This window comes from Carassius carassius, chromosome 12 (genome assembly GCF_963082965.1).
Source record: "Carassius carassius chromosome 12, fCarCar2.1, whole genome shotgun sequence".
NCBI classification, from domain to species: domain Eukaryota; kingdom Metazoa; phylum Chordata; class Actinopteri; order Cypriniformes; family Cyprinidae; genus Carassius; species Carassius carassius.
Genome location: NC_081766.1, coordinates 14,190,180 through 14,214,907, shown reverse-complemented (window position 1 = coordinate 14,214,907; position 24,728 = coordinate 14,190,180). Strand labels below are relative to the sequence as shown.

The following is a 24,728-nucleotide window of genomic DNA, read 5'->3' as shown; positions in this document are numbered from 1 at the left end:
GTGACAACCAGAGGCCTTTTCAGAGATGCAGAATTTGGATTCAGTTTCTACTGTCGGCATGCAGAGCTCTTTAAGTGTGCTGAAGCTCAAGGCTGCAACAACTGCAGAACTGAAAAAGCCAAAGCGTCCAATACACCCACATCACTACCCAGCAGCTTTATTACACTTAACGTGACCAAGAAAAGACCCATTCCCACCAGGCAGCTAATTCTCTCTGCAATGACCTGTGCTACAAAACTGCTTTCAACCGAATGTATGAATTGAAGTTATATGAAAGAAAGGTTCCCATGAACACTTGCAGCTTTGCCCACTTCATCACTGATTTCCTTAAATAATAAAGGACATTTGAACAGCTATATCTGAAATGAGCCCGCAGGATCAGTATTCCAAGAGCGCTGCCGTCTCGACATTTGTACAGTTTTATGCCGCTCCTATATATACATTGCCCTATATTCCAAAAGAAATGCAAACGCCTTCAAACTCATTCAGGGCCAAGACCAGACTGAAAGAGTGCGAGATGTTGCCATGGAGACAAGCGGGCCCATCAGAATACACAAACTATTAAAAAGATCAATAGTCTGTTAGTGTCGTGAGCAGCCTTTCAAACAATGCCACCTCGCCTCACTGCAATACCTGACTAGAAATGCTACACAGATGCCCTCGCTGATACACTCATAACAAATACAGATGCTCACAGATCTTGAAAGGCCTCTGCCATACAAGTAATTTAAGTATACACGTACCTCTGCGGAATTCGGCTCTGCTGGAGTCAAAGAGAAAATGTTAGCTTGAGGCGAACATACTTCTTTGTCCCAAACCTACCTATGAGCTCCTTGTTTCTGACATCAAGGGCCATGTTCCGGAGAGCTGTGGCCACAGCGCACACAACCCGGTCATTGTCTATTCTCAGCAACTCCACCAGAATGGGCAGTCCTTTCTCTTTCCGAACTGCCGCACGGATGTACACTGACCACTACAGGCACAGGAAATGGACAAAAGTGTCCCACAAAATGATTATCAATACATCAACTGAGCAGAAACAAAGACACTGGAATGAGATTTTGATGTCAAGATTACATGAAATGTGAATTTAGATGATTGCACTGCTGTTTGTTTCACATTCTTGTAAACAATGTGCAGAGATGAAGACAATGAAGACAACAGAAGATTCTTAAGTGCAAAATTGCTAAATTTGACATGGAATATCTGAGTTAACATCTACACTTTCACGACTTCTTTTGAGAATTCAGCTCTCTACATGGTATCCATTTGAAGATGTAAGTTTGAATCCATCAGCTATCTTACACTGGTTGTGTACACTCGAAAGACTTTGTTCTCAATATAAAGTACACTATGTTCTCCAAGTTTGTGTTAGAAATCTGTTTGCTGTTTGTAGAACTCCATGACCTTGACAGATAAAACTAAAGTATGAATGTATATTTGTGCCAGTCATAATGGTGATGGGTGCCAGAGCCAGTTTGTTTGGTTCATGGCTCTTTGGGTGCAGGGCTACTCACAGGTTTTAAGGTGGGGCCTACCTTCCAGCTACCTGCTGCCAGGTTCTGTAGAGCCCCAGCTGCTCCTTCCAGCGTGTCCGGGTTGGAGCACTCAGACAGTAGAGTGAGGTACGGTTTTACGATGGACGGGTGCCACAGCATCTGCAGTCCCTTCGGAGGGTCACTAGAGTCTGGAAAAGGCCCAACACCATCCCACTGAAAGCAGAGAAAGAGTGAGCGTTATTACACAGTGCAACTATTAAGAAAAGAATAATTCACAAATACATTCCACAAAGGAGATGTTTATCCTTCATTAAATATAGATCATCAGCCTTGATTTAGTTTATTTTCTATATATTTTCGGTGGTTTTGCAACCTTTTTAGCAATATAAGTGATACTTAACCCTGAATTCTGTGGTTTTGTTATTCTCTAGCAATAAAGCAATAATAGTTAAAAAGAACAGCAGTTATTTGAAATGGAAATCTTTCATGGCATTATAAATGTCTTTGCTGTCACTTTTGATCAATTTAATACAACTTTGCGGAATAAAAGTATAAATTAAATAAAAAAAAACTTAAACTTTCTGATCCCAAACTTCTGAACAGTAGTCTATGTTTTTTTTTCAACAATAAACTAAATATCAGCAAAAATGATGCCACTGCTGTATGGCTTAAATTTCTAGATACAGTTGAGATGGGACTGGTCAAAAATCACAATTTAAAGAGGACGGAGGGGGATTCACAACAAAAAACATGGGATTTGTGCCAATGTGTAATGGGACACCAAACTATACCCTATTCATGAAAATTGCCAGATGCTATTTCAATTTTGGCCACTTTTATTAATAAGCACAGAGCAGAGCCATCAGGAAATGATGGTGAGGAGAGGGGGAAACAGGACTCTGTAGTGTCATGAGCCAGACTAGAACTTGCCATCTTGAGCACAACAGCTTAATGTGGCATGTACACTGATGATCATACCATAGCACGGAATTAATATTCATATACTATAGTATTTAAATGGCACTCCAAGGTAATTTAAAGAATCCCATAATATTTATTGGAAATAACATGGCTTTTTTTTGCTGCATATTGAAATATTTGAAGATAAAGCTCACTAGTTGTTTAGGATACATAGTAATTGAAAAGACAGGGAAAACTCAACCGTCACACAGCCAGATGTGCATTTGCATTCTTGTTAAAGGAACAGATGACTCACAGACAATTTAGTAATTTAAAAGCCACAATGCAAAGTAATGCCACCTTTTACCTCTCTATTCATGCCATGCAAATGCTGAACAAACACTCCCGATGCCCTTATCTTCATCTGTTTTCAGAAACTAAATGAAATCAGCCTGGAAAATATGTAATTATCCACTGGAGGAGGACGAGTGACGACACAGGCGACCCGCACTCAAATACTGCTAAGTGATGCTAATTGCCAGCAGCTGCAGGGATAAAAAACCTCGACCCACCTGATCGTGGCTCTTCTTTTTCTTTTTCTTCTTTGCCCAGCAGCCGGAGCTCTCTGCATCCTTCCCACTGGCATCGGTGCACAGAACCCCGTCCAGCTCCTCCGATCCCATCTGCTGCCCCTGAGACGTCTCTGCAGCCAACCTGTACGACAGGTTCCGCAGGATGCACACGCAGTTCTCAATGGTCTAGAAGGGTGCGTGTTTGATGTGAAAAGGTTGGGGGAAAACAAGTTTTCAGATAACAAAATTGCAAAACATGGAAACACTTAAAAAAGGGAGACAAATGGGAATTCACAGTAACACACCTCCAGAAGTTTGACTCAGTAAATGTCAAAATGTCTTTTTGTATTTGCGAGACAATCTGTCCTCTTTGGGAAGGCTGTGCAATATTGTGCTCTGAACTCTTAATAGTCTCTTGTTAGATTAGTCCTCTGGACGGACTCCAGTGGAGAGCTGGAGAACTAATCCTATTGTGATGAGCAGTGAGGCAGGAAAAACAAAGAGGACGACTTTGATCTTGTAAATGCTTTCAGGGGGATTAAAGTGTGACGCTCTTTTTTTCCCCCTCATTCAAACTTGTTCTCACAAAGTATTATGCCAGTAACAGAAACCCCTGGAAAAAAAAAAAAACCTCAATAACGAGAGGTGTGTCACTGCATGACTTTATCTGTGTAATTACCATAAAGTTATTTTTAATGCGACCGCAGCTATGAAGAGCAGTTGTTTTTTACAACATTGTTGGTGGTCAAAGCAATTAGAGGCGCAAATAACAACAGTGGCTATGTTTACATGCACACTTTTTGGTTCAGTCGGACTGAATTCATTACGATTGATGAATCTGATTGTAGTGTTTACATGAACGCTAAATAAAGTGATCGGGTTGATGTGCGGGTTTATATGTCACAAGCTACAAATCGGAATAGGTTTTTTGACGTGATTTATATGAGAAATGCTAAGGATTTCTTTCTTCTTTGGAGCACAAATGAAAATATTTTGAAGAATGCTGGTAACCAAACAGTTGACAGTGGCCACTGTCTTCCACAGTAACCAACATTCTTTAAAATATCTTTTTTTGTGTTGTGCTGAAGAAAGGCATCCCTTTAAAACTGTTATTTCTGCATGTAAACCTGCTTGACTAGTGAAGATAAAATCAGCATGAAATACCTACTGATCAATGTGTACTGTATAGAAAAATCAACTGTAGCTTGTTTTAATTTATATAAAAAACAGAGCATCCATCCTCCTGACAAATGAAAAGGTGTACTATAAAATTGATATGTATGTTCAGTACTGTGCAAAAATCTTCGGCCACATGTAATTTTACCAACAAAAAATGGTTGCAAGTTAGTTATTTCTGTTTTGCTGTAATGTGTCAGTAGTAAATATCATTTTACATTTCCAAACATTATTTTTTGCCATTACATGTAATAATCCAGTGAGATTTTTGTTTGCACGAGGAGTCTGACAGCAGCCAGTGCTCCACACAGAGATCTGATCTCACCATCATCCAGTCTGTCTTGAATAACATGAAGAAACAGAACAAACGGTGACAGACTAAATCCAGAAGAACGGTGAGTCTGTCTCAGTTTGTCCTTTTCTTCATGTTATTCCAGACAGAATGGATGATGATGAGATCAGATCAGATCTCTGTATGTATATATATATATATATATATATATATATATATATATATATATATATATATATATATATATATATATATATATATATATATATACAGTATATATATATATATATTTATTTATGAGGGCTGGTAATTTAACACTCTAATTAGATTAATTAATTAGAGAGAAAAATAACGCATTCAAATTATTAACGCATTTAACGCACTCGCCCCGCCCCAGACCTACTGTATGTGGATCATCTGCCATTTCATACAGTCGATTTACATCACATAGTTAAGAAATATCACACAAGAAGTCAGCTAAGTGCAATATCACATGAACCATTTGGCGCGTTGAACCATTGGCCATAGTCGCGTTGGATTTGAAGTGGCGCTGCACAGACTGATCGGTGTATAACATCAAAGTAACACGAGAGCGATTCAAAAGCACAAGGAGTCGTCTGCTCTCTAAGCTCTTGCGGTGCTTTAAAGTCACACATGGTGATGATCCGCTTCAAGCCTAATGATTCAATGAGCCATTCATAAAGAACCATTTACTTCACTCCCGAATAAATCAGCCATTTGAACGAATCAAACGAATGAATAAATGACTCTACTACTTAATCATTAAGACATTACTAGCACGCAGTGGCAGTTTTAGTTTACTGTTTTTTTAGAGTATCATTTCATTAAAGAAACTATTTTATATTTTCATAGTAACAATAATAAAATTAAGAAAATAAATTATTAAAGTTATAGTTCACCCAACCAAAAATGACAATTCTGTAATCATTTACTCACATGGTCCCAAAAGAGTATATGTAATAAATTTTATCAAGCAAAAATTTCTTGCTGAACCTACTTTTTGTAATCTCTGTTTGATGCTTTGCACAACAATGACTTTCAATTTAATTTTCAGAGTAATTTCTCCAAATTTGATGTGCGATTAGATTAATTAATCACCAATTCATGTAATTAATTAGATAAATATTTATATTGTTCAAGAACATGATCTTTTTAAGCCCATGTCAAACTGCTATTTACTGCAGGTCAAGAGCTGTAGTTCTGACCACACAACTATGATATGTTGTTCATTGGAACTGTGGTTTTGGGAAACTCTAAATAGCTGAACTACACTGGTAACTTACAATCATAGATGGCTAACAATGCTTTTGCTACATGTACACCAGAATGAGACTGATTTTTAGTGTTATGCACAATATTCATCAGACTGTGAGTGAATGGATCGTGGGTGGTCCATGGGCATGCCGTCTGAGACTAAATTGGTCTAGACATGGTTTTTTCAGCAGAACTGGCTTTTTCAGGCTTTTTCAGCTGAGGAGTTTTTGTGTATTGTGTCTTCAATATCATCTAACATTTAGCAGTGGAGAAGTGCTTTAGTGCTGTACTGAAAATGGTTGGGGAACAAAAACTGCACAACTAAACCTGCCAGAATTCTCAGTGGTGCTGAATGCAAACACTATGGTAGAAAAGCAGAGGAGGGAAAGGTCAAACCTTGCTGTCGATCTCACTGGTGCCCAGAGCTGTCTGGATGACATAGAGCAGTGCATCAGTCAGCCCCTCACACTCTCTCATCCTGCGGCGGGCCTCTTCTCCAGCTGAGCTCACATTCCTGTACAGAACGAATTCACACACACATTCACACGCATGTTGTATTATTGACTCTACTGATTACGTTTTTGGCAGTTCTGAGCTTCTAAATCAATACTCAACTAGCCAAAGGGCATGTCTTCAACATCAATAAGCTGTTCATGAAAATGAGTAGTAACTCATCCCCCCCCCCCCAAGTTCTTTTCAAACAGAGCATTGTTTGGATAGCAGTGTTTTTATTCTCTTCAAGAATCCAACATTGCAGTAGAAGAAAGTTTTTTTACGTCAAAGAAATTCCAAACATCAGCTTTATGAACCACCAGCAACATGCCTCAAAGCAACAAGCTTAGAATCCCAAGAGCTGGAGCCTCAGGAGACCTGAATTGGGAAGTCTGATCTGAGCAGGGCCTTATTTGAATGTGCCTGTGAAAAATCAAAGACCACATCCTGTCGTCTCTCTCTCCCTCTCTCTCTCAAGCTCTCCAAGAAGCTTCTAAGAGATCTGTGTGTCTCAGGCAGCTGCAGGTGGTGTGGGAACTGTGTCCAGCCATTAAATATTCAATCAGACTTCTAGTTCCTCAGCCATCCATGAAGAGGATTAATTATCACGCTGGGCGTATAGGGAGCTTAGTCCAGTCATCCAAGAGTGACTCAGCACTTTCTACAATCCTGCTGCTTCAAACCTAAATGCTGATGTGAAGGGGGGGTAGAGGATAATATGTGCATATAGCATGTGCTATAAATGTAAAGTGCTGCTAATATCAAAATGAGTTTTTAAGTAAAACGTTTCTGGGCTCCGAAAGTATCTGCAGATTTTTTGATGGTTCCAGAGAGCTCCCAATATCTCCATAATTCACTCCATAAATTTAGTCAGCAAAAACTAGAAACTGGAAAATATGATATTAAGATGACACAATATCAACAGCATTACAATGGAAAAGCATGTATGTGCGATCATCACTTATGCATTATGCATCAACATTCATCATAGATAAAAATGACAAAGCCACAACATACAGCATTAAACAGTCTTTTTAGACTGCACATAGTGGACTACCCAGATACATAAACATCTGACAATGTGCCAAAGGTTCTCCCATGCCTGTGTTGTGCCAAATCCAACTCCATCCAAACCTTTGGACTCTAAAGTGTAGCTGTTTTTAATGCCTCAGTGCATCAAAAAGTCGGTTTCATCATGGCCATATTTTGTTCTATTTAATCAAAAAATATGTGGACGTTGTGTGTGTGTGTGAGAGAGATAATGAATAGAACAGCTTAAGGAATAGGCACCATAATTGCTTTGGGTCCAAATGAGATTTGGGCAATGAGAAGGTTTTGGCATGCCATCAGGTCCACAATCACAGTGCCTAATACTATTCGAGAGCTACAGAATCCTATTGTTGAACCGTCCAGGAATACTGGGCAGAATATAATCCTACTAAAGTGGCAGAACGAGCTTCATCACAAAATGCACAGAGACTTGAGACCAGCCAAATTCATCAAATGCAACTGAATCTATTTATTCAGATCAATTAACTTAAGTTAAGGGCTTCTGGAAAAACCTCAAAGCTAATTCACAAATGTGTTTGGTTGAAACACAGAAGCAGAGAGCCATTATCCAGGGGTGTACTTTTGCCCGTTGAGACCCCAATATATGCTGACATTTCGGAAGGCACACAAATTCATCATATCATGTCGCTTTGAAATGTGAAAAACTCTGATGCATTAACATAATATTTTTGCATAGTTCGTACTTGAATAATCACCTAATAAAACAATGAATTGCTTCAAGGTGGTGATTAAGCCTCTTAAATGCAACAACAGAAACTACAGGTCCTTCAAAGTGATGCTTTGTCTGTCCATAAATATGAATGAACAATGAAAAACAACAGATGTTGAATAAAAACTTGCATTGACATTAATTAGAAGCTGTACCTGAGACATCCGGTAGCATTGCGCAGCACCTGTGAGGAATGCAGGTGCAGCTTGTGGTCGTCCTGGTGGGGCGAGGTGTCCCAGCCCGAGTGAGGAATAATGACTGTGTTGGTCAGCACTGCCAGAGCATCCTGAATTATGGGCATCTTCAGAGCATCACATGAGGACAAGTTCCACAGCACACCTATACACAAGAACAACAGCTATGAACCAAAAAATGTCTGAGCTAGTGAAGAATACACACACACACACACACACACACACACACACACACAGACACAATATATTTATACAAACGACAATTAAAAACACTGATTGCAGCAGGCTACAAACAAACATGCCGCCGAATGTTGCATGAGGTCTTGGTCAAGAGCCCTCAAAGGATACACTTTCCAAAGTTTCACTACTGTGTCCTCATCAGCTCTTAGTATGAACATTTGAGGGTGTGATCCAAGCCACATCACAATCAAGAATAAACTGTGTCTCATTTTGCATACTATTAAAAATAGTACGTTATAAATATTTCATCTCTTTCACGAGACCCCTACAGCTCTGATTTACTGAACAAGGGAGCGATTTAGCATGTTCCTCCTCCCTGTTGCTAGCAGGGTATAAAACTCTGTCCCAGCGAATTGCATCTTATCTTGTTTGTTAAATATAACTTCCAGTCCTAAACAGTACGGTGCATCCCACATTATATAGTAGTATGATTACAATACTATGTCATTTGTTTTAAGAAATTATATTTTTTTCATTAAAGATGTATTAAATTTATATATATATATTTATATATATATATATATATATATATATATATATATATATATATATATATATATATATATACACACACACACACACACACACACACATATGTTACATTTTAAATACTTGTTTCTCTCCAAACTTTTGAACAGTAGCGTGTGTTTGTTTCAAAATGTTCACTACTGTGTTGCAACACAAACAGCTTAGTATGTATTGCTGTTATATTGCTTACATTTTTTATTACATTGCTTTATAAAAGCATGAAATAGTCTCGCTGCAGTATACAAGGGAGAGCTTTTGTAGGCCCTTCTTCTGTGCTGCTAGCAGGGTGTACAGCTCTGCTCCAGCCAATTTAATCTTATCTTAATCTTACCTCCTATCCAATCTTGTTTGTAAAACATCTAAGAATTTCTGTTTTTATGCAACCACCTGCAGAACGAAGAGTTCTGAGCTCAAATTCAGGCCCCAGCAGGCACAACAGGCCCATGTCTGGCTCCAGCAATCGGCAGGTGACTGGACTGTTGCGTGAGGGGGGTTGGTTATGGACCGACAATAGGACTCTTTGTCTTCTATTTTGAACCACTCTCTAATTTACATGTTAATTATCTTTGAAAAAGCATAAATTGCTTCTCGCCACTTTCCAAATGTTTCAGCTAAAGTGAATACAAGCACAGAGTCATGGTGCTGTAATAAGCAAGTGCCATTCAGATTCGCTCTGCCAGTATTTCATTTGAAACATTTCAGATGTTTCTCCGAGCTCTAGATTCAGGAGGATGGTGATTTTTCAATTGATGGACATGTAGATTACTCACCAGGCTCAAACACAAGGGAGCCGCAGCATTCTATTGAAGAGTCTCCCAACGATTCAGCATCTGACATTTATGAAATTCCTCAAAAAAGCAAATTGCCACCCAATCTCTCAGGAACTGTCATTGTACCAGAAATATTTCTATAAGGGATTTAGAAGAGCCTTTGTCTTTTGTCAACGCATTAAGACTCATTATACACAGGTCCCTAAAGAGGCTACGCCAAGCATTGGTTTTATCCTTAATTATTATAACCCTAACCAATCAGGAGATCATTAACAAATCATTTAATGGGTAGTGGGGTCTACAGTAACAAGCAGATGATTCTAGGAGAACTGATTAACAAATTGTGCCCAATTATACAGAAGCCAGAGATAGTGACAGAAAGGTCACATACGATGTATTTGTATGCTGAACTTGCAACAAATGGTTGTAAGAGAAGAAATAAAGATACAGCACATTCAAAGTTGGGGGACAGGCTCTGCATCCTAATCAGCCACGAAAAGTTTTGTTCACATTTTGTTTTAGTCATTTTTACAGTAAAATCTCACTGGTCCAACATCCCTTTCCATTTAACTACATACTTGAGATGTTGGGATCTAATCAAATCTAATCTAATCTAATACACCTAAAATCTATATATAGAAAAATCTATATATAGAGATCTGGGAGCAGAAAGCAAGTCAATAGAAAATGGTATATATAATTATTAATATAATTATTTTATTTTGTTTTTTGTTTCTGGCTTGAATGCACTGCATAATAATCATAATATCATATCATAATAACGCATGTCCGACGGTATACGTTTACTAGGTGCACTTGAAGGCAGAGGAAGTTCTGCAGCATTTTCTCTTTCAGTGTGGACAAACAAATGACTTCTCACCAGTGTCCAGTCACGCCAGAGAACAAAGGAGAAGGAACGAAAATGAATGAGAAATAAATGTGCTTAATGTTTCCTGAGCACCTGTGAGCAGTTCTCTGATCTCCACGTCTGTCGTCTTGCGCAGAAGCCGCACAAGTGCAGGGATCCCACCGCAGTTCTTCAGGGCGATCTTGTTGTCGTCGTTGGCCTTGCCGTAAACCAGGTTCCTGAGTGCGCCGCAGGCACTCCTGTGCACATCTGTCATACGGTGATCCAGCAAGTCCACCAGCAGCTGGATCCCACCCTGTCTCCGTATCTGATATTCATCAGGAACAAAATACATTTTGAAAAATGTTAAAATGTTATTTAAAATTGTAATAATATCTCACATTAATATTGTTTTTTTTTTCGTATTTTGGATCAAATACATTTTATTAAATACACCCATTGTAAGTTGCTTTGGATAAAAGCATCTGCTAAATGGCTAAATTTAAATGTAAATAAATGCAGCCTTGGTGAGCATAAGAGATTTCTTTAAAAACAGGAAAAAATCTGCAAGTGTCTTTTTTATTTTTTTATTTAGCAGTTTTGGGTCACCAGTTGAAAACCACTGAGCTAGAATGACACAATACCAGCACTAACTAGCTTGAATTAATGGAAATTCAAATGAACCTGAAATCGTGATCCTCACTGCAAGGATTTATTAGAACAGTCTATGTAGAAGATACATAATGCATCTGCTGTTGGTATGCAGGTGTTACCTCTGATTTGATCTTGTTGTCTCCAAAGCACAAGTGCTGGAGGTAGGCAGCAGCGTTGGACTGTACCGATGGAAACTGGTGCTGCAGCATTTGGATGACCTCCGGCAGTTCAGGATCCCTCCAGCCAAATTCCCTGAAGATGCACATATACACACAAAAGTGAATATAGAGTTTTGACATTAATACTATAACATTAAAAAAACATTTTTGTGAAGGTAGCTGTAGTAACAGCATATTTCTTTTAGATGGTGTGTAAACATATTTAAAATCATTCTCCTCTCTGAAGCTCTGAATGTTTTCTTCTCAATTAATTCAACTGAATGCAACATACTATAACTTTCTGCTAACATCTCTGATCTCCCACCGTTAAATGCACAACTTTATCCTTTGAAAATAGTGAAGTAATACTAATTACATTACCATAGAAATGAATGCAACTAAATAAAAACAAATTAACCACACGTCAGCGATCATTTTAAAATTCTGATTTTGATGCTTTCTGCAGAAGAACGTTAGATCTCAGCTAACGTATACAGACAATAAAATCCTCCCTGAAATGTCGGCCTTATCACTGGTATCAGTGACAGCTGTGCTTTTGCCTGGAGCAGTCCTAAGGTGCCTGGAACCCCACAGGAGAAGATCTGCATTTTCTAAACCCCTGAGTCCTGCGACTCTATCGTTAGAATATCAGTACCAACACAGTGCTTTAAGAAGTAACAAAAGCAAATTCAACATACTATCCTGAAGTCTGCTGTGAAAACACACACTACCACATGTAGGCAAGAGAGGAGAACATTGTGTTTGACATTCATGTCTTTTTCTCCCTACCTTTTTCAGACTACCAAACACTGCCTCTACACTACCACCATATCACAGGCTGTCAAACAGGAGGAATCGATTCAAATAATAAGACCTAATATTTAAAAGAATGAGGTGGTAATGATAGACAGAGAGCACAAGGAAGGAGGGAAAACAAAAAAGGAAAAATAAGATATGGAGGCAGAGAGAAAATGCAATGCTTGCTAAAAAACAACATGATGTACAAACATCTCTGGGTAAGAGTCACCATGGGAAACATCTATTATTTCATGTCCCATTTCTCTCTAGCACACCCAGTAAACTTGAGAGGGCAATTGCAGTCAGGAAAAGAAGAATGGGATCCATTGGGGAAAGGTCAAACTGGAGATAATCCTGAGATTGGGTACTTGGTTTTCTTTGTATCTTTGTTGCTTTTTATCATTGTTTAACCTTGAGAAATGAATGCTTGTTTAAATCACATCTCTCTAAGCTGCTATGTTGAGGGCTTTATTCACAAAACAGAGAACCAAATCCATTACAGATGGTAGGAAATGCCCAGCAGCCCACAAAACGTCAGGGCAAACTCTCCAATGCATTAGGCTTTCATAAATCACAGGAGTGGGCTAATTGGTAATATTTGCGTTAATCAGTAATTAAAGCGTAACACAAAAATGGCTGTAAAATGTTTGAAGTTTATAAGGCAATCAATTTGGTGCTGTCACATAAGCAAATTCTAGGTTAATTAGTGTAAATAATTTTTTGACAGAAAATCTAAAATGACTCCGTTAATTAACGTGTGCTCCAAAATGAAATTATTCACTCAATGTTTACCTCATGTAATTATAGACGGCAGTTCAGCATAAAGCATTGCCCCAATGCTTTACCAGCTTCTGAGTTCATCAAGAAGTGACATTTGTGTTTAGCAAAGCAAAAACGTACATATTAGAGACACATTGTTATATACTCTGCATATTTATGCTCCGTCAATCAAAACAGTTCCAAGTGTAGAATTACCTGCTGAGTCTCTGAGCAACACATAGTTTGTTTTCAGAATGTATCACTGTTTTTAATTAATTGTTTAAGAGAATAACTAATGATGAAAATAGTCATTCTTGATTCGATTGCATTATTCACAAGTTTTTAAGTGTGTCCTTTTGGACTTAAATGTCAGTTCCTCCAGTAATTTTAATTTGTAAAAATCAGTCTGTTATGCTGCTTGATGTTGTAAATTGGTATTTGCTATCATAATGTCTTAGTTATTATGGCAAACATAAACATGCTGGTTTGTAGCGCAAATAGCTTAACCATTCACTGCATTTTGTGAATCTTCTAGTTATTTACCTTATGAAAGTCTTGCACACTCACAGAAAATAGCTTACTTCTGCATTTAAAAATAAAGCGGAAACACCTTTCCATCTTCAAGTGAGATGGTTGTGTCACTGAAGATTTTTTACAGGAAAGTGGAAAATACTTCAATTACCAAGGCTCCCGAAGAAGTGGACAGTCACAGTTGTGCTCTACATCCATACATAACGCAGCATCACAGCATGAATGTATGCATACATACATAATGAGGAATAAATGTTAGTAACGGTTTAAATGTGATTTATACGATATCTGCTGCTTTAGAAACCACCTATATCATTTATGATTAAAGTCAGAATAGAAATGGCACCCTGCTCGTCCTCGTTCGTGTCATTAAATCTTAGCGCTGAATCATTCCCAGAAGGCCAGTTCTACAGAGACACACACATATGCAGAGTGCAGGCTGCTGCAGCTTGGTGACACTCCCTCCTCTCTGTCAGGTCTGTCACTGGCAGCCAAATCCTTAACCTCCCTATTACCACAATTAACCACTCCCCCCAGCACAGCTCCAATCACTATAACAGGCCGCTGAAGCAGGCATGAACCAACCATTAATCACCGAACACGAATAATCAAACGTCTGTTCAGATCCTAGGCCTGCAAAAAAACTCATCCCTTGCCAGAGCTGGAGAAGGATTTGGCTGGGAAATGACTCATTCACGCTACAGAGGACAGAGAGCTCTTTCGTTATGTGCACGCCCAGACTTGTGATTTCGCCCCTCAAGGTCTGATACGGAGAGATGCTGTGGGTGGGTGGCTGGTCTAACCTTCACCTGCAGGATCCACCCCCCCATCAGCACAATTAAACTAGGGGCTGACCTTCATTTCAACAGTCAGAAATGAGAGAGGCTCTGTTCCAAAACCTAGTGTGCTGTCTATGTAGGCAGTATTTCAAGATAAGAAATTAAATAAACTTATATTTCATTCAATACTGAAAAATGCACAGTATTTGTGTATTATTAAAGATCATCACACCAAAGAGTAAAACTCATCTACATCCTTGTTGTGTTTATCCTCACTTTGTACATTTTAAATAAAGATTGAAAGAGTTGCTTGTGGTGGTGACACTGAAGTCAAGTGACCGTGGTGCAGTTCACTTATAGCCGTACTTTGGCTAAATATATTTAGGGTTAAAATTTTTAAAATGTTGTATTCATTTGCAAAGATTTTCTTGATGAATAAAACGTGTAAGAATCATACACTTTTGTTGGTCACAGAGCTTATTTTCTGAAATAACACAAAACCCATTGAAGCCATTAAATTATTGGGAAAGCAGAATGATGCAAACTGCTGGTTTGGCCTACAAAATTATGTTATCCCTAACACTGCACTAAATTCTATTGAAAACAATAGTTGAGTTGCTGCCTAAAGAGTGTGTTCCAAATTATAATGTTCTACAAAAACTACAATGCTGCCTGTATATGTGACAAAGCAGCTCACTAGGGTTTAGGAACAAAGCTAGAAGAAGAAACGATTGGGTCTTGTTGTCCATGGATTTATAAAAGGTTTGCTAGGCATGCAGCTTGAAAATCCTTCAGTGGAAGGTGTCTCGCTGGATTGAGACAAACTCTCTTGTTTGTGACAAGTCTATTTTTTATTTGGGCTTTTGTTATGGTTCAGTCAGGTGAGCCTATCTTTCATTCTCATAAAAGACATTAACACCACAAAACCCAGCTTCATGTTTCAGCACAACAGCCAAAATTAACCCACAGGGACCGAGGAAGAAGAGGATAAGCCTGTCGACGACCACTAAATGTTGCATGGCATAAAAAACAGCCAAATAAAAGCATCATAAATTATGCATTCAGGATGCTTGACTGAGCATGATTATTAGAAATAGAGCTAATGGACTGATATTTTGAACAGGATGCAGCAGAGTCTTTATGTGAGATACACACTGATCCTCCTCAAAAAGTACAGGTCAGTTTATTGGTCAGTTTATTTGTGTTCAGCTAAAGTGCAGCTAAATCACCAATATTTATTCAACTAATTCTATATAAAAACAGTTTCAGTGATTTGTTATGATCTTAAAGTGTTATTTCATGCACATATATTTAAAAATATTATATATTGTATCAGCCAATATTGGATATATATCAAGTTTGCTATTATAATATTCAACAGTATGCTTTTCATGATATATAGATATTGATAAGATGACAATTGTTTTCATGTTATGAAAACTGATAACTGATAAATGAATAATATTATAAATGTACACTACTATGTACAAAACAAATTTATTTGTAAGCCTACCATTTAATTAGTAAATATAGGCATCACAACATTATAATGTACAGTATTAAAGAATAACAAAAATGTTGTATGAATAAATATTCCCTTTTGCAATCATTTCTACAAATACACTAAACTCAAATTAGCATAAACGTACATAACTCATAGAAACAGCAACCTTAATAAATATCCCATCTTAGCAATATACCATATATTATATGTATTGACATGCACAACCGAGATAATGTGCAGCTTTTTTTGTGTTTTAATTACAATTATTTAACAGTACTTTTTGTCTCATTTCCATAGTCACTGACAAAAAAAAAAAAAATTTAATAAACAACTTTCATCATCATGTATTTTCAGCAGCATGTATTTTCACTGACAAGGACAACACTGTGCACAATTAGTCAGTTCTCTTTCATTTATTGCTCATAGATAGAAGTGGCATTGCTAAGTGCCACATGTTCTAAGTGTGTGCAGCTCCAAGAAAACTACCATGCTACAGGCCTGTTTGTATGTCATACAATTAGCTTCTGGCATCACAGCCAGATGAATAGAGAACTTACACATGCTGAACAGAGTAAATAAGACCAGTCACCAGCCCATGTAATCGCTGCAGCTCTAGCTTGTGGCTTAGCTGCTGAAGCGTGCAGACTGTTAAAACAAACACTCTAATGAGCATAGAACTCCTCTGTCCTCTCGGCTTGCTCCCTGGCTTTCCTATTCAAACACAAGCAGAGCGCTGAATAAGCGGCACACACATGAAACATGCACTTCCATTCTGGTGCATGCTTTTGTCTGAAAGAAATGGGAAAATGACTGCTGGAACAACAACATGTGACAGCTCAATCAAAGACTGTGCACAAGAATTGTGGATTCATGGATAAAGGAAATTCCTTTTTTCTATTCCACCTTAAAGAGATAGTCATGAAAATTCTCTCATAATTCACTTACAATCATGCTGTTCCAAACCTGTATGATTTTCTTTTTTCTGTGGAACATAACAAGAGACATTTTAAGAATGTTTTAACAGTTTTTGTTCATGCCATAAAAGTCAGTAGGATCCAAAATTACTTTAGATCCCTTTAATGTTTTTTTTATGGGCAAAAAACCCTAAGCCATTTTTCAAAATATATTTAGTGCTCATAGAATAAAGTAATACAGGTTTGAAATAACATGAAGGTGTGCTCACAGAATAAAGTACGTAATACAGGAAGAAAATCTTTACAATTTCCATCTCTGGCTTGCACAGCAATAGTGCAATAGTTGCATTCTGCTTGTCTGAGCAATGGAAGATGGGGAATTGTATGGGAAACATATTTGACAACAGTATTATTACATCCTTAGTTCTATCTTGACAACTCTCAGAAGATTTTAGCATGACAATATGTATTTGGTCTTGGCAGAATAGTTCTGCAATGCTGCTGAATTCTGCTGCTTTTGGTTATTGCTGTTGTTGTAGATTGTTGTTGCTGCTGCTACACTGCAAGTATCGGAACTTGCTACTGCCAATACATACACTAATACAGTGATGAGAGTATCTAAGAAATACTGTTGCTGCACAAGCAGTATATATAATAACCCCTAGCAGATCTATACAGGTGGAGCTGGGGAAGGTGGAGGGTATTAGTGAAACTCTGAAAGCATGCTGCAAAATGCTCTAGTGAATGGTTACCAGCTATTTAAATGTAATGCATAAGCTCATTGGCTTTGTATGCAACATTAAACAATCAGAGTTTCATGACTTGGCATTTATTTGATTAGCATCCTTATTTGGTCATCCTAAACATACCTGTCAACCAATCAGAGTTTTGGGATAAGCTTAGGGGACTGGACAACATTTCTATATCAAAGGTTAGGTTATATTGCTTCAGGACCAACATAATATGTTCTACTTCAGTAAATCATGCTGTGAGGGGCAATGAACCACCAGTCAGTTTGAGATTACAGGTGACTAATTCTGACAGCTCTCACCCTACAGTAAACTGAACCTCTAATACACTGTTTTGACGGCTGTAAGAGAAACTGGTGAATCAAAGAGCTGCTAACGGTCACATAAATATGATTTGGGCAGCAAGGAGCGGTGAGCTCTAACAGGGTGTGAAGGTGCGACCCATGGTTGACCCCCTCTTTAGTAAATAGTGGTCAGTAGTGTTGTGGATTCAGCACACACATGCTTGAATGGTCCTGAGAGGCGGCTTGAACTGTTTGCAATGAGAGAGGTCAGGAAATGTCTTTGTGACGTTCAGTGACCACTTCATCACCAGCCACCCACTCAGAGCAGAGATCAGAAAATCAGCACTGCACTTCTCAGCATTAGACTATATTAATGCTTCCACATTCCAGAATGGGCAAATGCTTCCGACATTTTTCAACAAAACAGCACATAAATTGTATTTCCACAAAATGGGCTAATAAATTCTCACATCTCACATTCTTATATTTACAGCATAATTCTGGAACCAAAAGAGTTCTGTTGAATCACAGACAAGCATATGGCTTATAATGGTGGTTATACGTTTTGTCAGTAATACTTTGATGAATGCAGAGGATCATAAACCTTTGGTAAATGATGCTACACATTATATTAGTTATAAAACATATGTGCATTATTTACAATGGTAACCACAGATACTATCTATCTATCTATCTATCTATCTATCTATCTATCTATCTATAAGATAAGTTGATTATGCTTACACAAAATACAATAAAAACAGTAAAAATGTGAATCATTACAATTTAAAATAATGCTTTAAAATATTTTTCAAATATATTTTAGCATTGTATTTATTCCAGCAATGGCACAGCTGACTTTTCTAGTCTTTAGTGTCTCATGACACTCATACTCAGAAAATATCTCAGAAATCATACTAATTTGGTGCGTAATAAACTATTCTGAAATGAAAAGGATACATTTTTTTATTATTATTTACTCACTTTTTATAAATTGAATGCATCCTTGCTTAAAGTATTACTTTTCTTTCAGAAAAATGTATATATTTCACACAAAAAATTATATATTTATATAAAAGGTTTATATTGTGTCTTTTCTTGTTTTAATCATTTAATTTTCAGTGTTATCACATGGCAATTCTGTCTAATGACACATTTGACCAATTCTTTATTATAGTAACAATAATTAAAGCAACTATTTTGACAGAAACCGTGATTACCATGGTAAAACTGTAGTTTCACTTAATACACTTTAAAAGTACACCCCAAACTAACCTCCAAATTAAAATATTGTTTGTAGCCAATAAAATGATTCCATTATGGAAAATGTGGTACACAACAACAAAATCATGGCTGTTGCTTGCATTGAAAGTAAGACAATGGTGTTAAATAAAGTATTAAAAATGATAATAAGCATGCTTTAACATAAAATGATAACGAAACAACGAATAACACAACTGGAGAGACTCACATGCACACACACACACACACACACACACACACAATGTGATGCTTTGCAGGAATGAACAAATTCTGGTCACCTATGTACCACTCCTCCTAGAAAAACCAACACAGATCTGAACATCTGCTCTTCATGTAACTATGACTAATTTCTATCACTCCATTAATCTGATCAATCAAAAATGACTTCGGACTTGACCACAAATTAACTTTTCTGTGGATGAATGAAAGGCTAATGCTCTTCTTGTAAATAGAATGCGGAAATGTTGGAAGGAAGCATTAAAAACATTTTCTGACATATTCTGTAAAACAAAGCTTGTCTCAACACAGTCATGCTGCCCTAGCATATGATCTTGAGTAGAGAGGAGAACAGTGCTTTTGTAGATGAGGAGTAGAAATGTAAATAAATGTTGGATTACTTTGTCATTCTTTGCTCGGCTTGATTTTGATTCCAGACAAGGAATTCAGGGTCGTACCTATCAGGAGACAGGCAGAGAGAGAGAAAGGGTAGGTGTCTAGCACAAAGGGATTTGACATTTTAAAAAGAATGTATTTATGTTTAGCTGTCTTCTTGTGCTGCATGAACATACATCACACTTGCATTTGACTTAACATGCACTACAAAGTTAATTTGTTGCTGGTTTTTATTAAAGAGGGGTCTCACATAATGAAAAAGATGTCCCATCCATATCACACAGTGTGAGCTAGACATAAACTTTAATAGTTGTGATAAACTTTCACATTTCCAGTCAGTGCTGCTACTGATTAATGATAAGAAGTCCTCTGCGTTCTACTTAAAAAAAAAACTAATAAAATAAATAGATAAATAAAAACACACTACATTTTACACAAAATATTTATTGTATAATAATAATATTTCTATATAAATATTTTAAACAGAATAAGTCTGTCTTTACAGTCTTTGCATGAAAATATACAGCAGATTTATATTTTAAGAAGGAGATTATCATATTTACGGGTCCTTGGTGTCATTCAAAAAGTTTGAAAACCCCTAATCTATACATTCTTGCTTCTTCACAGGGGGTACAAGGAGTTATAATTAATGCAGTGTTTTATGTATATACAGTACAATACTTTGCTACAAACTGCCTTCAAGTAAAAAAAAAAGATCTATGTATAATTTAAAAGGATTTTGGTGATAAACTGTATTGTTGCCAGACCCACCCTTTAATATCCCAAACACTATATTAGTGAACCATATCTGTGCATTTGTTTGCAGCCAGTAAATGCAATGCATCACACTTCATACCATCTCCACCATAGCCACTAGCAGTGAAAAGACATGGGAGAGAAAAGAAAGCATGAGAAGTCAACAAAAGGGATGACAAGTAACCAAAAAACTAAACAAAAACAAGGTCAAATCAGCAGAAAAAGCAAGCAAACAAAAAAAAGAGAAAGTCCTACAGTATTTTAGCTCACAAGAGATGATCATCATTGGCCTCTCAGAACATCACATTAATGTCACACGATAAAACCAAAAATATGCTTAATACCAATATAAAGACAGAGTGAACAAGGTGGAACTGACTACCTATATAATCCACAAAATCATGCACTATCATTCTTGAAGAATGTTTACAATTGTGACAAATGTGTAATATCTTTGTGGGATTTTGTAGGTGTACACAGGCAAACTAAAGTACTACAGCAAGTGACATTATGTGAAGTCTGATTCATGTTGTAGGAGAGAGTGAAGTAATATGTGTCACCTCCTTAATCAAGTAAACTGCACAATTGTTTTTTCAAGTGACCATATATTTAGAAAGAACCCATCATATACAGCTGCTTGTGACTGAGAGATGCACATAAATATTGAGCATTTTCATTATCTAAACATATATCATATTGGTGATTTCAAAACCACTCAAACGTTTGGGGTAAGTTTTTTTATTTTAATTAACAATGAAACGACAACTAACAAAAACCAGTGACAGTAAAGACATTTACAATTAAATTAAATATTTCCACTTTAAATGAATGCTGTTCTTAATCAAACACCTTGTCTACACTGGATGCAAGCAGAGCGACGCGTTGTGTTAAAATACTATAGAACCCGTTGTATTCGTTGATACTGTCTACACTGGATGCGGTGCGGCACACCATGACAAATCCCTGACAGTAAACTGCTGCCTTGTTCTATTTATGACATACCGACAAAAAATGTGAATAATTTGCAACTGTCACTTTGTCATGTCCAGTGAAGACAGACTTTAGCTGTTGCGGCTCGACATGGCACGACAACTGTCGCATCCGGTGTAGACGCAGTGAAAAAATCCTGATTATAAATATTGCATTCCCGTTTCCACAAAAAATATTACGCAGCACTGACTTCAACATTTACAATAAGAAATGTTTCTGCTGAAAATGCTTAAGTTATTTTAAAATTAAATAATAGTTCACAACATATGAGCATAACAGACTTATAAAATGCTGAAAATTATTTAACTTCATTCAAATATTTAGTGACATCTGTCTTAGGTGGTTTACAAATAATGTGTTGCAAAAATTAAGACTTTGGAATTGGATTGTTTTTACTTATCAATTTTTAGTTGTTGAGAACTCATATTTATATGACCCTTTGTAATAGATGCTTTTCTTCTGTATTTAGTTGACACAAGATATCCTGAAATGTAGTTAGCCATATTAGGTCTAATTTCTCCTTACCTAAGGACAAATCAAATTAAACAATGGCACAGCTTACCCCACTCTCCCCTACAGTGTTTTAATTGACAACTTGTGCATGTGGTGCTCTGTTTGATTTGATAATCACACAGCCTGTCAGTTTGGCTCTAAATCTCACTAACTGGCTGAGATCGAGACCTTCAAGATGCATTAGACAGTGGGAGAACTCACCTGGGGTCCTTCTGGATGCTGTCCACAGAGGGCGACCTGACCAGTGTTGCCTCCGGGGGCAGAGCAGGTCCTGATTTGCTGTAGGGTGAGTCTGTGGAGGGGCAGAACTGTAGTGTACGGTAGGGGTTGGCATAGTCAGCGGTGGAGGCACCAGGGCCAGTGGCGTAGCCGGCACGGGGGAATGTTCCTGTGGCGTTCTGGCTTCCAGTGCGCTGCAAGGGTATGGAGTCAACACCAGGAGAGGAAGGGGCTACAACAGGAGAGTAGGGACAGAGCAGAAAGTTCAGGACCTGGTCACAAATCTGTTTCATTGGATCTTTGGGTGCAGAAAAAGGTGAAAAACGATACATGTTGACCAGGTATTACAATCATAAGAGAGGAGAAGGTGGACAGGAGGAGTAAAACAGAACAGAAAGGATGTTAAGCCATCAAAATAACAAACTGACCCATAATGATAGCTCTTCAGTAGGTGCTTTATTAGCTTGTCTGAGTGTCAATGCAAAACAGTTTTTTTTCTCTCTGGCCTGCTTTTGTTTAGATTTGAATAGCTACCCAGAAACCACCACTGAGGGCTGTTCATCCGGATGGCAGGGTTTTCCAGACTGTAGCTCAGAGCTGTGCTAGAAACACTCCCACTTCAAAGTCAACAAGAACATTTACTTTTTATTGCACAAGCCTGGTGTGCATAATTTAATTTTTTATTGTTTCAAATAAAAAATGTACACTTTAAAAAAACAAATATGTTAATTTGTTTATTGTATTATTTTTTTAATGCCATGTCAGCACTAAAGGCTATTTTCATAGTAAAAACAGGATATGTTAAAAAAAATACCAAGCAATAAACAATCACTTACAGCATAAAAATTGGTATGAAATACTTTAATATGACAGATATTCACCTTTTTAAAAATGTAAAGTAAACCTTTTTGATGTAAAGTGATGATGTCTAGCTGCACACTGCTACAAATTGGGCACTTTGGAAAACATTTCTATTCTAAACATAAAGAAAACCGAAACAAGCCTTTTATTTCATAAACACATCTGTACTAGAGCCATGATGTTCTAACTGAGAAGATTTTGCTGTTGATCTTAAATTGTTAGAGAACCTTATGTCTGCTTGTCTTACCTTGGCCTTGGTTGAAGTTCCTCAGTGGGGCTTTCTGATAAACTCTGTCCTCATAAATTGGGTCAATATGGTGCTCAGGAGACTGCAAGGGTCTGAGCTCTGAGCCCAGGTGACTGTGCTGACTGCTGTACGAACCCCTGGAACCTACATCATGGACAAAGGCAGATTCTCAAGCACCGTTAACCAGAAAAACAACCACTACAGTAAGTGTGACCAGTGCTTATGTATTTTTGATGTGGTAATAATACCAAACAGAAATGCTGTATCCCACAAATTGCACTGACCTGCCAGACTGCCAGGTCTCTGGAGGGTGGCGTTGGCGTACAGATCATGAGAGATCTTGTACTGATCGGTGGTGTGGAGCATGCGTTTGGTAGGGGACAGAGTGGCGTAGCTTCCCACTGCAGCGCTGAGCTGGTGTAGTGGAGACGAGTTGGAGGTATTGCCGAGTCCGGCCATGTGCAGTGGTGAAGAGGACGGCCCTCCTCCCACTGCCATGTTGATGGGAGAGCTGGTGCTGTAGGACTTGGCCAGTCGGCTTGGGGACTGCTTGGGCGATGACACCCGCGCCAGAGTGGCATAGCTGGGCATGTCAGAGGCTGAGCCCAGCCTCTGCAGTTTGGATGGGGACCCCAAAGCCTGCATGGAAAAGGGAGAGCTCACTCGCTGGGCTGGTAGAGTGGAGCAGGAATAGTTTACAGGGGCTGCTGGCTGATTGTCAGGCATGTGGAATGCACTGCCATGACCCTGGGCAAAGAAGTCTTGGGAATGGGCCCGGGCGGCTGTCTCTCTGGCAGCCAGCTGGGCAACACGATTAGACGTCACCTAGAGGTAAGTGACATGTAAAGAGCTAAAATGTCACTCATCTAGGAGCTGTGAACTAAGTGATGGTGACCGACATGATAAATTCAAGGGAAAATGGGGTGAATTCACTAAACACTTGCAATTTTTGCGATTTGTATTTCAGTGCAGCAACAGTTCACAGGCCAGTTTAAATGCAAATGAGGATTTAAGTCATTGTCATTCTTTTCAGCACAAACAAGGCTCCTTTCTATTTAATTTAGGCTCAATAAAGATAGCACAATTATTGTTGCGCAACACTGTAGCCTCATTTGTATTTGCAAAAAATAACATGGCAAAATAGTAACAACGCAGTAACTATATATATATATATATATATATATATATATATATAGTTTTATTTGAAAAAATATATATGTTAAAAGTTGAAAGGCACAGCCTGCACATTATATGTGAAGGGAAGAAAACCTACTTATTAATTTGTTGCATTGTTTTAGTTAAACTGTGGTATTGATTTTTACTGTAATAGACACTGTGGCCACAATTTTACTAAATTAAAATGAGGGAACAAAATAATAAAACATGGCCAGGAATTAAGTTGTGGAACGAGTTATTTAAATGCATGCCATGCATGGGACTCCATGTTCATGCATTTAAACATGCATCAACTTTTAAAAGAATAACAAAAACATTGTCAATGGATTTTTACTATCTTACAGTGTTATGTCTATATATAAAATATTATTTGATATATAAATTGAATATTTGTTC

General features: G+C 37.7%; 1 protein-coding gene across 6 annotated transcripts in view; it reads right to left on the bottom strand.

Annotated features, from left to right (window-relative positions):
- Positions 1-24,728, bottom strand: part of LOC132154875 (catenin delta-2-like) — an 83,523-nt gene that overhangs the window by 6,716 nt on the left and 52,079 nt on the right. For 2 of the 6 annotated variants that reach the window (XM_059563594.1, XM_059563598.1), the window contains 11 exons: positions 23,441-23,981; positions 23,157-23,300; positions 22,031-22,280; positions 19,576-19,632; positions 11,339-11,471; positions 10,680-10,893; positions 8,142-8,325; positions 6,111-6,228; positions 2,972-3,157; positions 1,518-1,712; positions 823-973 (listed from right to left, as the gene is read on the bottom strand). In XM_059563594.1, coding sequence (XP_059419577.1) covers positions 823-973; positions 1,518-1,712; positions 2,972-3,157; positions 6,111-6,228; positions 8,142-8,325; positions 10,680-10,893; positions 11,339-11,471; positions 19,576-19,632; positions 22,031-22,280; positions 23,157-23,300; positions 23,441-23,981 — 2,173 coding nt within the window. The remainder of the gene's footprint in view (positions 1-822; positions 974-1,517; positions 1,713-2,971; positions 3,158-6,110; positions 6,229-8,141; positions 8,326-10,679; positions 10,894-11,338; positions 11,472-19,575; positions 19,633-22,030; positions 22,281-23,156; positions 23,301-23,440; positions 23,982-24,728) is intronic. The other 4 variants (XM_059563595.1, XM_059563599.1, XM_059563596.1 and 1 more) reach the window with 4 other exon arrangements.